The sequence below is a fragment of the Rattus norvegicus genome, chromosome 3 (assembly GCF_021556685.1).
Source record: "Rattus norvegicus strain SHRSP/BbbUtx chromosome 3, alternate assembly SHRSP_T2T, whole genome shotgun sequence".
NCBI classification, from domain to species: Eukaryota; Metazoa; Chordata; class Mammalia; order Rodentia; family Muridae; genus Rattus; species Rattus norvegicus.
Genome location: NC_141536.1, coordinates 140,391,329 through 140,405,352, shown reverse-complemented (window position 1 = coordinate 140,405,352; position 14,024 = coordinate 140,391,329). Strand labels below are relative to the sequence as shown.

The 14,024-nt window shown below is 51.9% G+C and overlaps 1 protein-coding gene across 13 annotated transcripts in view; it reads right to left on the bottom strand.

Moving 5' to 3' along the window:
- Positions 1 to 12,633, bottom strand: part of Angpt4 (angiopoietin 4) — a 33,197-nt gene extending 20,564 nt beyond the window's left edge. For 3 of the 13 annotated variants that reach the window (XM_087651053.1, XM_087651061.1, XM_087651059.1), the window contains exons 1-2: positions 6,474 to 6,697; positions 3,772 to 3,896 (exon numbers count right to left, since the gene is read on the bottom strand). Coding sequence is in view for 6 of the 13 variants with exons in the window: in XM_087651051.1 (XP_087507177.1) it covers positions 12,171 to 12,503 (333 nt within the window). In the remaining 7 variants the exon portion in view is untranslated. Of the gene's footprint in view, positions 1 to 3,771; positions 3,979 to 6,473; positions 6,909 to 11,069; positions 11,540 to 12,170 lie in introns of those variants that run through there. The other 10 variants (XM_087651054.1, XM_087651058.1, XM_087651051.1 and 7 more) reach the window with 7 other exon arrangements.
- Positions 12,634 to 14,024: the final 1,391 nt, after the last annotated feature.

Below are 14,024 nucleotides of genomic sequence, written 5' to 3'. Positions count from 1 at the left end.
AGAGGTGGACTGTGAGTTCTCAGGCTCCGTCGCTGCTCTTGGCTGCACACACTGCTTGCATGCCCCTCCTCTGTCTCTCAGGCCAGAACTCAGGCTTCCATAAGGTTCACTGGAGCCACTCAAAGGGGTCCTTGGAAGGTCAAGGCTCTCCGGGAGGGGCGCATGACTGGAGGTCATGCTCACTCCGGCTAATCCTCCTTCGTGTTTCCTCCCTCCTCTGCCCACCCATCTTTTCCTGCCATGGGCACTTTGGGAGGTGTGTGCTCCATAGCCAAGTCCCAGTGTGCATAGGAAGAACGCTGCAACTGCCGAGAGGGCCCATGTGTCAGCCTCAGTTGGAAGCTGGTTAGAAATGTGGCTTTCCAGAGGTGCCCAACACGACTGAATGTAGAACCGGGTAGAGGCAGCTGTGTGCTCTTTAATAAACCTCCAGCTAAGACCAGCTGAGCTCTCAAAGTAGAGCACATAAGGGAAATGGCTGGACCAGTGTGGAGCTTCTCCAGGCCTCTGCCCTTCACCTTCCTTCTTCCTCTGCATCGTCACTGGGCCTAACCCTTCCTTGCAGCTCCTGGAGAATACATGCTCACAGATACATCAAAAAACTAGGACCCCATCCCTGCAGCTGCCTCCCGATTTCTCTCTTCCCAGTGTTGGTCCTCTCCTTCTGTCTTGTTGCACATGGGGTCTGTGGTCCTCGCCTACTGACTAACTGGCCTCAGAACTTCTGAGGGATTCTCCTGTCTCAGTCTTCCACCCTACAGGAATGCTGGGATTATAGATATGTGCCACCTGCATCTTGCTTTCCGGGTTCTGGGGATCCAAACCCAGGCCCTCATGCTTATGTGGCCGGTGCGCTATTCACAGGGTGGTCACTTTGTTATGATCTCCTTGGCCTTAGAATTCATATGGACCTATCACCAGCATAGCTGCTGGACACACACCCAAACATGCCCTCTTTCTACAACCTGGGCACCACCGAATCCTCCCTCTCACACTCCAGTCTTAGACTCTCTGGCTTCTTGTTCCTTCTTTCCCTAGGTCTGGGGTCCTCAACAGGGTTGGTGAAGACAGTCTGGGAGTCCATGACACTCAGTGAGTGCAAGATGACATTGAACATGGATTTGTGATTGTAATTTGGCATTTCCACTCACTCTAGCTCAGGCCACAAAGAAGCAGAGGTGGCCCAGCAGGCCCTGTGACTCTATGGTAAAGAGAAATTCTGAGCACTCAACATCCTTAGCATGCTGTCTACAGAACTTTTTGTTTTGTTCTGTCTTTCTCACTCACTGTGACTATGGAATTATGGGAGTCATCAACCCGCCACTGGATGAGGCAACAATTTCACTGTCGATTTAGTCTTTAATATTCAGATTACGACTACAATATTATTAGATATTGTTCTAAGAGCATCGACTTTAGTTTTTCTTTTGTGTGTGTTTGTGTGGCCTTTTGAGACAGGGTCTTGCTCTATAGCCCAGAGTTTAGGAAAATGGTCTTGAACTCATGACAATCCTCCTGCTTTAGCCCCCTGAGTGTTAGGCTCATGGGCAAGTGCCACCATAATTAGTTGATTTTTTAAATTTTTTTCCTTTATCTTTAGATTTATTTTTGTTTATTTATATGAGTTTTCTATCTGCATGTACATCTGTTTGCCAAAAGAGGACATCAGCTCCCATTACAGATGGTTGTGAGCCATCATGTGGTTGCTGGGAATTGAACTCAGGACCTCTGGAAGAGCAGTCAGTGATCTTAACTGCTGAGCCATGGCTCCACCTCCCCAAACCTAGTTGATTTTATGGCTTTCTCTGGGGCCAGATACTGAAGGACCCAGTGCTCCAACCACTCCAGGGTGCTGCCTGTGTGCTTTGTCTACTCTGGGGATCTCCATAGCTCATGAACCACCAATTCCATTGAGAAATTCCTCCTGGAGACCCTCCATATCTGCACAGGTTTCAAACATGCCCCTCTAGAATCGAATATGGGGAAATGCACCTATGATTCCAGCACTTGGAGGTAGACAGGAGGATGAGTAATGTAAGGGTATTCTCAGCTACATAGTGAATTCACAGTCAGCCTGGGCTACATGACCCTGCCTCAGAACAACCAGACAGCCAGCTCCTCCAGGGTCCAGCATAGGACTCTGATGCCATTTCCCTCCATGTCCCTGCTCCCATTTTGCTCATCTCAGTGAATGGCCCTGCCCCTTCCTGAAGTCCCAAACCCAGTCTTTAATCTTCTTTTCTTTTCTTTTTTTTTTTTTTTTCGGAGCTGGGGACCGAACCCAGGGCCTTGTGCTTGCTAGGCAAGCGCTCTACCACTGAGCTAAATCCCCAACCCCCCAGTCTTTAATCTTGACTCTGATCACCTGACATGTCCTGCTATTAAATCTGTCTCCTGAGGTCCCGGCAAGAGTTTCCAGTTTGTTTACCTCTTCCCTCAGCTCCCTAGGGATACTGTCAGGGTCCACCAGTAGGTGCACTGCAGGGTCTGCACCAAGATTCTTTTGCTCAGCAGGAGCCTTCCGGACCATGGATTAGATGTAGACTCCAGGGCCCCAAGTTTCTACTTAGACAGTCAGCAGCAAGTTCATTCTTGAGTAGAGAACTTTCTGGACACCTCTCCACACTTCAGAGTGATCACCTCTCCTCCCCAGGGTAGGTTCCAAGTTATAATTTATATATATAGGAAACCTTCAATTTGCCTCCTTCATCCTATAGGATTCAAGGTGACTTAGGGCCCTCTTGAGTTATTAGGATTCCCTAAAAGCAGTCTCTGCTTTCCCCTAGTGGGCCTGTGGCTGTAAGTAGATGGGTGGGACATAGGTCATTCACAGCTGGATCCGATTACTGGATCTGTTAGCCCACCCACTGGCCTGGGCCCTCAGAAGATAATCCCAGCCAGATGGCTTGGTTCAGCCAGGCTGGGTTTCTGGATACCAACACCAGGCTAGACAGGCGCCTGGGGATGGCCCCAGGCTGAGGCACCAGCCAATGGCTGTGGAAAGGAATCCACTTGAGAGACTGACGCAGGCAGGTCTGCTGTTATCTGGGCATCAGTGCCTTTTCTAGCACCTTAGAGCAGCATAGTCTCATAATCTGAGCTGAGTACATACCAGTCCCCAGCCTGGACTTCACCTCGGCCTCGGGCTAGAAGTCTAACTCTGCTGCATTCCATGCAGGCTCCTGGGCCTCATTCTACAGATATGTTCTACAGGGTCAGTAAGCACAGCTCTGAGGGGAAGAGGGCACGAAGAGAGGAGAACCAGGATAGTCTCTCACCAGGCAGAGACTAAGGATGAAAGGAAAGACCCTCCATGCAGACCCCGGTGGGTGTGTGGCTTTGGTGGCTAAGCAGTCCAAGTGAGTCTGTTTTGCCCCTGTGTTATCCATATAAATGGATCTTAATTGGAAAATAGCTGAATAGCTGAGCTCCAGTCACCCTGTGGGCTCCAGTCTGCCGTGAGAAGGAGCAGAGGAGTCTTTAGTGTACCCAGTCACAGGGACGGGTTTCCAAAGTGAAAAACACAGACTTGGTGTCTGCCAATGTGGGATTCTACCAAGGGGACCTTTTAGTAAGTCATGAGCTACCTTCATCAGGCCTTGGGTGGACATGGGAATGTTTAGGGATGCTGGCATTACCTTATAGCTTAAAATGGCCTCACATGGGTTTTCCTATATGTGAATTATGTCCCGATAAGAAGAAACCTGCTAACATAAGGGTCTAGAAAACGTCCCAGAAAAGTAAGTATTATAATTTGAACTGTTTGCTTACACCAATGTGGGACCTTGGGTTTCCGGCACACACCCACTCAGGCACACTTGCTGTGTTCCGGCTCTGTCCTTGGTATAGGGAGTCAGGGATGAGCAGAATTGACAAGTCTTCTGATTCCAGGGCTCCTGCCAGACACACTAGTGATGTGCACCACAAAGAAACCGGGCAGGAAGAACAATTGGGTCGAGCTGGTCAGGGTCATCTGAGCTGAGAGGATGAGACCCAACAGTTGAGAGAAAGCCTGGAGCGAGGGATTTCAGGTTGAGGGAAAGCAAGAACAAAGGCCCCCCAAGGGAGATGGAAGTGTGCACACGGTGTGAAGCCTAAGGCTTGCAACAGCACTAGGCCCCTTGTGTCTTCTCTGGGGAAAAAGTGCTCAAAGTTCAGGATTCAGATAAGCAACTGTTTGCGTTAGTGCTACTGTTAGAGTGGGCCACACCTTGGGTCAATGGGACCCACCCTCTCAGCTTCTACCCCCAGGGCTGAAAGTCAAGGTCTCATGTAGCCCAGGCTGGTCTTGGACACCCATCTTCTTTTGTCTCTACCTCCCAAGTGCTAGGATTACAGGGGTGCTCCACATTAAGCTACTTTTAACTTTTTTTTTTTAAAGACAAGGAGCCAAGACGAATGGTGTGAACAACAAGCTCTCCATTCCCGCCCAGCTGCAATTCTCCCTGCTGTAGCCATTGGAGAGGCCCCAGTGGCCTTCCTCGATGCTGAGCCTCTCAGACCCCTGCTATGAGTACACTCAGCACTGCCTTCCCAAGGGGAATGGCTGAGTTACCAGAATGCTGTACCAAGCCACACTTCTGCAAGGTCTCCTGGACTTAAGCCACTGGGTGGCACTGAGCAAAAGGAACACTTCATTCTGGAATCTGCTTGAAGCTTTGACCCTCCCTGACCCCCACTTCCCCCGAGAGCCAACAGTTCCGGCACACTGAACACTGACTGTGAGGGTTGCCAACATACAGACAGGATTTTTTCTGATATCAAGATGTTTTCAAATAAGAAGTCAAAATAGCGATGAGTCACGCTTGAGGTCTACGCAGACAAGGCCTTTCTCTTTTCCTTACTGCAAAGCTACAATTTGTTAAGGGTCTCACAAGAAATGCCATTTGCAGTCAAAGGAATGTCTTATGCCCTTGTCAACCCTGTGACCCATGCCTTTATCCTACGAGGTTGTTTCCCAGTTTCCCATCCAAGGCAACCCTAGAACTACCCTGCAATTCTACTTATTTAAAAAGAAGGAAAAGAAACGAAAAAAATTTCTTAGCGACTTTTTGAGACCCTAGAGCCATCAAAATTGAGAATGTGGTTTCCGCTGAGACATTTCAGTGAGACCTTGAGTATCCATGGTTGGGAGTTCCTTCTCCTTTCCCATAGTATCTCTTTCTACTAACTCCATGCTCAACATCACTTTTAAAAATAAGATCCAACTTTGCTTTGAACTGGCTCATCTCATCAGTGAAGTCAAGACTCTGCGCTGAACTCAGACAGTCTCTGGCCTTGACTGGACCCCACCTGCTCTGCTCCCCAACCTCATGATCTAGAAGGAGGGATGCTCTAGCACTCACCATCCTCCTCGCTAGCTGCAGCGCAAGGCCCTTCTCTAAGCTGGTCCCCAGCAACCCAGAGGGAAATGGTGATTACCCCTACTTGGCAATTGCGTAAACTGAGGATGGGAGAGGCCAAACATTGTCTGAAGCCGGTAAATGAGGCTGTTAATCAGAGGGCAAGAACTCTTTCTTCAGGCCTGGGCTGAGCCATTATCAGTCAAGCTTCAATGCCTGAAGATGGCATTCTGGAGATGAGAGTGGGGTCAGGTACAGGGTCATGGGGGATGGCTGATATGACCGTATGTGGTAGAGGCTGTACTTCTCACAGGCAGGGTGGGGGGTCTGACACCTTGCTTGGAGGAGACAGGAGGAGAGCAGGCACCCCAGAACAAGGTTCAGAATAGCTTTTTGTTCTGGGAGAAAGGAGCAGAGGCAGGAGCATGATGGCCTTGGTGAAATGTTGTCTTTTTTTAGCTGAATGCCTTCTCTCTCTGTTTTCTTATACTTGAACCTTTTCAGCGAACATTTAAAGTGCCCAAAGGAAACCAAGGAAACTAATCTGGTGCTGACGGGGAGGACCAGGAGACTTGATGTGTCTGATATCAGGCTGAGCAGACTGACAAAGACGCTGGCAATGAACAGACTATGCCAGGCGGAGGGATGCTGCTGGCCTCTCTCTCCTGTCCTCTCCCTCTGAAGAGCTTCCTGAGGAAGGTGCCCACAGCTGCTCAGAAATGATCTTCCTTCCCTCACACCTGCACAGCGATCCTGTTGTGTGTTACAGACCAGTGGAGGCTGGGTTAGGGCCACAAGGCTCTTAAATCCTGGCTCTCATCTGACGTTACACTCCCTGGCCACGTAATCTTGGACGGGTCACCCCATCTCCTCAGGCCCCAATCTCCTCATCACTGACCACCTCATCGTCTTAGGTCACAGTGAAAATTAAATGCTAAAACCAACACAAAGTACAGAGCACAATCTGTGTGCCCAGCAAATGTCAACCATAATTTCTCCTGTCCTTATCCTTTGGTTACGCCAGGAGGCAGGGAGCATGTCAACTTTCCCTTCCAAGAGAAACCAACCATAGAGATGACCTCCCCCACTGCCCCACAGCTGGCCAATGCACCCTTAGGACATGCTCCTTACCATAGCCGCATGTGCCTCAGGCATTGGGTGGCCCTTAAGGCCAACACAGATATAGTCCAGGACCTCTCTGAGGTTGAAGTAGCTGAATGTGGCTGAAGTTGAGGTGATCAAATGTTACAGAGGAAGTACAGCTCATAGACATGTCTGCGGCTTGCGTTTCCTGCTCTGAGAGAGACAGAGAGGATGTGCATCCTAGCCTAAGCACTCTAGGCACTGGAGGAGACAGCTAGACACACATGGCCCTGGTCCACAGGCTGACTAGCCAAGCCACATGAACAAATAAACCTGTCTCTCTGGGGCAAGACGGGTCTTAGGCAGCCACTGTTGCTGCTGCTGCGGCCTCCAGTTGAATATCAGCCAATTGCTCATCCCTAGGCCAGGACTTCTGGAACAGCAGTTTTTAAGCCCTTCTTGGAAATATCATCTCATTCCTCTGAGAAGCAGAGGCCACTTGCTCCACCCCATCCCCCGCACCGACTGCCCAGAAAGCCAGCGAAGAGGTTAGGAAATCAACCCCAAGCTATTCCATTCGGCAACCGAGATTTATTTCTTGTGGCAACTGAGATTTATTTCTTGTTTGCATAACCGAAGGCTGAAAATGCCAAGAATTTACAGGCAGCCTGGGGAGGCCAGGGCTGCTGGGAGCCCCTGTCAGTCCGGGAGGGTCTGGGGGGGCAGGACCCCACACTAGGCTCCTGCTGAATGCCTTCCTAACCCTTGGCCTGCAAGCCAGGCCACTGGGTTGAGGGGCCTAGCTGTTCTGTTTGCTGCCAGGGGCCTGCACATCAGAGAAGGCGGACTCCTTCCCTGTGTGGCTGTGGGCAGAAGGGCAGAGGCACCCCAGCTTAGCAGCCTGGCTGAGGGTGTGAACCAGTCTTGGGGTCCTGGGTCCAAGATCTCCAGATTGGACACCTAGGGAGGTAGAGGCAGGAGTAGTGGCTTAAGGACTTTGTGGGGAGCACCTGTAGGAGACAAGAAGAGTCAGAGAGGAGAGAGCGGCACAAGGAGACAGCAGACAGAGGCAGAGAGAGAGAGAGAGAGAGAGAGAGAGAGAGAGAGAGAGAGAGAGAGGCCAGAGAGACAGAGAGACAAATAGAAACAAAGAAAAAAAACAGACACAAAGAAAGAGACAGAGAAAGACAGATAAAGACAGAAACAAAAAGAGTGATATAAAGAATTGAGACAGAGACAAAGTATTGGACAGTAGGCAGGCCTTGGAACCATAAAGCTGCACTTACAGAGAACAGGTAAGTAAGCACGAGACCTGAGTAGATGGCGCCTACTCCCCCCGACCCCCTGGCTCTAAGTCTTGGGAAGATATGCTGTTCTCAGGTAGTAAACAGAGGCTAAGGCCCAGCACTAGGGGATCGACTGGGGGTTTCTCATTCATAGAGAGATGTGGGGACAGGGAGAAGTCAAGGATGGCACTCTGTGGCCGAGAAACCTGAGATACTGCCTATAATGACTAACTGGCAGCTCCAGTATGAGAGGGAGGTTTATGGAGAAGCTGCTGGGGGCAGACATTCACCTGCCAGGCCCAAGGTTCTGGGTAGCTAGCTACCTTTGTTGTTCTGTCTTATAGCTGCTGTCCTAAGGCAGGTTCCTGATCACCCTGGAAGGTCTCTGGCTGGACCACACTGCTCAGCAGGAACCCCTCTCACTAGCTGTCCGTGCCGGCTCCCTCTTGGTAACAGTAGTTCACCCAGGTGGAAGCATGGAGCGGAAGTGAGCACTGATGTGTAATGGCCCACAATAGGCATGAGTCACTGAACAGGAGCTTTCTAGGAGAGAGGAGTGAGTGGGGAGGAGAGTGGGGTACAGAAGGCAAATGAGGCTGGAGCTAACATCCTGAGTGTGGGTGACCCCAGCAGTCACACCTCGGGAAAGTGTTGACCCAGAGGCTCCCTGTCGCCTAGCACCCAGAGTCCCAGCTTCCACAGTTAGGAGATGGCACATATAGCCAGAGGGAGAACTGCTGCCTTCTGCCTCAGTTTCCTCACAGGTACAACGTAGGAACAGGCAGGGAACTAAAAGCATGGAGGCTACTGGAGCTCACAGCAGGGGCCGGGGCTTGTCCCTCCTGCAGCTTCAAAGAAACAGACCTTGTAGTACAGAGCTTGAGGCAGGATTGTGGTGGCTATGTGGATGAAGATGTGCTCAGGGAATGTTTTCAAACTCTTTCAAAAAAGGAAACAAAAACAAGCTGAAGAGGAGACAGAGTTTCATGGCTCTGAGGCAATGCCAGGTAGGAACAGGAAGCTAAGGAGAGTCCCAGATACACCCACAGGCAGCACAAGCAACCCTGGGCTGGGATGATACCTGTTCAAGGGGTGTGAATTCTTGTGGAATGATCTTTGAGTGTGTGTATGTACGTCTGTATGTGTGTGTGTGTGCGTGTGTGTGTGTTTGTGTGTGCATGTATGTATGTGTGTGTGTGAGAGAGAGTGTTTGCATGTGTGTGTTTGCATTTGTGTATATGTGTGCATGTGTGTATGACTATTCAAACCTTTAGGACTGCCATCTATTTGCAAAGAGGACTCTGATGCAGTCTGCACACGCTGAGACCCGAGTGAGCAGAGAATGCCCTGGGCAGTGTTCTCCTTTAGTGAGGCCTGGGGAGGCAAAGCCTCTAAAACTGTGAAGGGAAGGTTTGACTGAAGCTTCAGGGTCAGAGTTCTCCCGCTCCTGGCTCTGCTGCTTTGCAAGGTGACACATGCAAGCCCAGTGACTTCTTGGTCTGTGTAGGTCCATAGGTCTTATCTGTAGCAGGCTGTACAGGTGTTTGACCTGGCATGAATGTTGAGGGGTGTAAAAGGTTGTACTCAACCAAGAGGCCCCTTACCCTAAGGATGGTAAGTCTCTGCCCACCAGAGACTGGAGCCTGTTGAGAATATGGCACGGGTGAGGGACATTCCTTGCCCCAAGGGATATCTCACTGCCCTTTGGTCCATGTGATTAAGGGATATCTTAATGCCCTTTGGTCCATGTGATTAAGAGGGACCATGAGTGAATTCAGAGTTGGGATGTTGAACTGTGTTGAGAAGCTACAGACCTATAAGCCCCCTGCTACTGTGCCTGGTGAGCTGCTCCACACTGGCATGGTGTCATGTAGCTGGGACACAACAGTGAAGGGAGCCTGAGGGTCTCAGTCTTCCCAGCACCACCTGACTTTCTCTCAGATGAGGGGACAGGCTTGTTCACCCATAACCACATGACTAATCTGGATCACCAATGTGAGATCAGGCTGGAGGACTCTCCCATCATTGCTCAGCCCCACAGGATTCCCTGGACCACCAGTCTAGGCTGGTGGCACCCAGGGAAGATCCTGTGCCATAGAAAGTGTTGGGCCAAGTGCCTTTCTGTCTCAAACCATCAAGTCAAATTCTGTTGTTGACTCAAGTGTTTCCCAAACACCAGGCCTGGGCGACTCAAGGGATGCGAGGGTGGGACTTGGGGTGGGGAACTAGAAAGAAGTAAAGACAGTGTCTAGAGGAGAGATGACGGGTCCTGGGCCAGTGAGCACAGAGAAGCCCACAGCTGGTCCAGGCAGGGCTACGAGAGATGGACTGGGTGCAGGAAGAGTGCTTCTGGGAAAACCCAGGAAGATGCTTCTGGCTGCTAACATTGTCCCAAGGTCTAAGAAGATGAACTGAGTTGTGGTCACAGGACTTGGGACCTGAGAGATGACCTGAGGAGAAAGGATGCACAGAATGTGCTATAAACACCTCCATCGTCCTGAGCATAGGGGACGCTTGGGGCTGATTAGATGCCGAGGAGATGAACAGCAGAGAGAGGAAAGTCCACGTGGGAAGGGGGAGGTGAGGAGGTTGAGGGCCCCTATTCCGTCTGAGCCTGAGCACGCTCTGGGCACTGGGAGGCATAGGACAGTGGCCCATACCTTCTGCTGTTTATTTTAGCTGGAACACATCTGGCGAGAGATGAGTGGAGAGGAGGAGAGGAAGGTTAGAGAGGAAGGTTTGGCTCAGATATCTCACAGAACTTGGGGCCGGCTGCCACAGAACTGGGCTTCAGGCAGCCTGGAACAGTCAGCAAGGGAAGCTAGGGAAATGGGCACAGAATGAGGTGGGGTGGAAGACCTGAGGGGCAGAAGGCAAGGAGCAGCAGCTGGGTTGCAGCATGGACCTCAGGCTCATGTGTGGCAGGAGAGGAGACGACTTCAGTACATGTAGTCCAGCCTACTCACTGCAGGGAGCTCACCCATGGGTGCATGCTGTCTTAGTATGGGTTCATGTGTGTAAATAATGAATGTGCATGCTCTATGGGAGAACAAGCCTTTACTATCAACTGATGGTCTAGTTTAAGAAGTTCAGAGCCTGGCAAGATGTCTCCGATGGTAAAGGTTCTTGTTGACTTGCTGATGACCTGAGTTTGAACTCTGGGGCCCAAATGGCAGAGGGAGAGAAGTGATTCCCACGAGTTGTCCTTTGACCTCTACACATGTGGCATGTGTGTGCCAACCTACATGCGCCCACAGACAAATACGTTAACAAACATAATAATAATTAAAAAAAAAAACCTCCAGCAGTATAGAAGCCGCAGGGGCAATAAAGGCCTTCTGTATGGCCGTTAGCCTACCTGTTATTATCCGTCAGGCTTCTCTGCCTTCTACCTTGTTTTAGGCCTCCATGGATTGATTCTGTCCTCTCCTCATATGGCTTTAGGTCTCCTCTTTTCTTGGGTGGCTCTTACTCAGGGACTCTGGCATCCTGATCCCACAGGACAAGATGCTGCCCACACACGCATAGCCCAGCCTGCCTTCTTCAGCTCTGTAGCCGGTGCTCACCGAGGCGTCAGTTGCTCAGCATTTGCAGAGTGAGCAAGATGACCAGAGACCCCTCACGGGTCCTGGCACCGGGCTCACACTGCAGCGGCAAACCTTACCTCAGGTTAATCAGTGATTCACCAGAATAAAGCAGAGTCAGACACCCATCCCGTAGGCCTCCAGACCCTCATGTATAGAGCTTGCCGAATCCATGGAGACCACACGTCTGGCCTACCAGAGGCCATCCTACCTCATAACGTCTTAAACCAAATCCATCGGTCTCAGCTTGTTCACGAGGCAGTGGTAGCCAAGTCGCTTAGAAGCCAGAGTCCCACATGCCTTTGTGGTTCGTTCATCCACGCAGAAACGCCCATGTTCCTTCCTACTGCCAACTGACCTGCTGTCTCTTGTACCCTCTCTTTGGCTAGGATGCCTGCCCTCTAGGTACCCATTGCTCTCTTCGCTCCCTCAGAGACCCTCCAAGGATCTGACCTGGGTAAGCCATCCTGTACCTTCTTCCTGGCCCCACCTCCACGTGTGTCACTGCCCCACAGAGCAGATGACTTTTTTACGCCCTTTCCCCAGCCCATTAGATAGGAATGTACTGTCCTGTCCTTGTGGGGATACCCGGGCAGTTAGAATGGTCCTGACTCATGGTCAGCACTCAGCGAATTCTTCTTACATGAGTGAATGGACATCTGAGAGAAGCCTGGGCAGATGGTACTCAGCCTTCACATGAGGCCTCACAGCCATCCTCATCCAGGGCCCTCTTTGGACCCACATCCCGGAGGCTCTATACCACACCGAGCCTGAGCCCCTCTCTCTTGAGATGAACACCTCTGGGCTAATGCTCTGCCTGTCCATAGGGCAGCCCCCTAGCCACCCTCTAGCCCGCCACACGACCCCAGCTGTACCTTCAGCAGCCACTGAGTGTTATTCTCTAGAATCTTCTCCAGCTGGCTCACACGCTGGGCCCGCTGGGCCCGCTGGGCTCGCCAGTCTGTTAGGTGGTGCCTTGCGGCAGGCAAGTCCCTCTGGAGGCTATTGGAGCCCCCCAAACCCTCAGGTGCCACCGGCGCCAGCTGGCAGATATCTGGCTCAGGCAGCACAAAGGTGTAGCTACACTGGCCGTGCTGGACCCGGTGAATCTGGCGGCGCCCACTGGCTTCTGGCCCTCTGTGCTGGGCTGCAGCCATGGTGGCCAGCAGGAGGAGGCCATCTAGTAGCATAGCTGGCGGGCGGAGCATCCGAGACCAAGCGGTGATGAGGAGGTCTTGTCAGAGGTACCAGGGCAGGTAACTACCAGCAGCCAGCCCAGATGTGCTGTGCAGCTGGGGCCTGTGAAGACCTGGCTGCAAAGTCTCACTGCTGTGAGTCCTGAGGGCCAGTTCCTCTGGGCTATTTATACTCAGGGCAGCCACAGCTGCTGGCTTCCCCTCTGAGGCCTCGCCTCCTGCTCCCCCCACCCGCTAGGCACCTCTGTCCTCTCTCTGTCCCTTCCTGCCTCTTCCTTCTGTTTCTAAGACTTTGATTGTGCAGTGGGGCCTGTCCTCCCTGGCGGGCTCAAGGCTGCCCATGCGCTCGCACACGCACATGCTGGACCACAGCTAATGCAAGGCTCCCTCCCGAGTGGGAAGCATCTGAGTCTCTTCCTCCCCTCTCTCCAGCTTTCTCTTCTCTCCACCCTTACCCCTGTCCCCCAAAGCCCAGTTCTCAAGTTTCAGCCCCTCCACCTTCCCCCCTCTGATTCCAAGTTAGGCTTGGAACATAAGCAGTGATCCCCGGAGCAGCCTGGGGAGGAGGGAGCAAGGCGACGCTGGAGAAACAGCCCGGAGACAGAAAGCTTTCCGAGGCTGGAGTAGAGTCCTGTGGGTGCCCAGCACAATTGGCTCCTGGCCTCCCTTCTCCCTTGGGGCCTGGGGTGGGGGCATTCTGCCTTGTGGTGGCTCTGGCTTCGTGGTGGCGCCAGGAATCAGAAATCTCCTGGGTAGGTTGTCCCGGGACTTCCTGTTCTGGGTGGTAAGTCTTGGGCCAGGGGAGTATCCTGGCTAGAACCCCTAGAATCAGATGTGGCTGGCCCTAAATCTTACACTCCTGCTGCAGAGCAGGCCAAGACTCAGCTCTTGCTTGAGGAATGTGTAGAAGTCCTGGCTCTGGGACTTGAGGAATTTTCAGTCTCCTGTTCAAAGCCCAGTGCTGCCGCTTACCAGCTGTGTGGCTTTCACCAAGTCTGTTAACCCCTGTGCTTTAGCTTCTCGGATAAGGAAAATGCCAGTGCCCACTTCACCGAACATGACAGTAAGTGAGTCAGGTCGTGTTGTTCAGGGACACGCTGGGGAGGCACGGTGTCACCTTTTGTCTTTTCCTCCTTCAGATACAGCACTGAAAGCCTGAGAAGGCCCCTGGTTTCTGGGGCCATGGTTATGGGGGGGTGCGGGACTGGTAGTTGTCTCTAGTGCGGTGACTTTGAGTCTGTGCCTCAGGGTGCAGGCAGCCCAGCTTTGTGGTGTGGTTCCTCTCTTCTTTGAACTCCTCATGGATGGATGGATAGATGGATGGATGGATGGATGGATGGATGAACAAGAGTTCATTGGGACTGAACCCTGGACCAGGTAGGACCCTGGCAGGAGGCTCTGGTAGGGAAAACAGCTGCAGTGAGGACAGCATTCAAGGTACCTGCCTGCCTGCCTGCATGCCAGAGCTCAGCAGCCCAGCTCTGCCTTGGTTGCCTTGATCGCAGAGGAGACCAAGGAAGCAGAAGGGCAGAG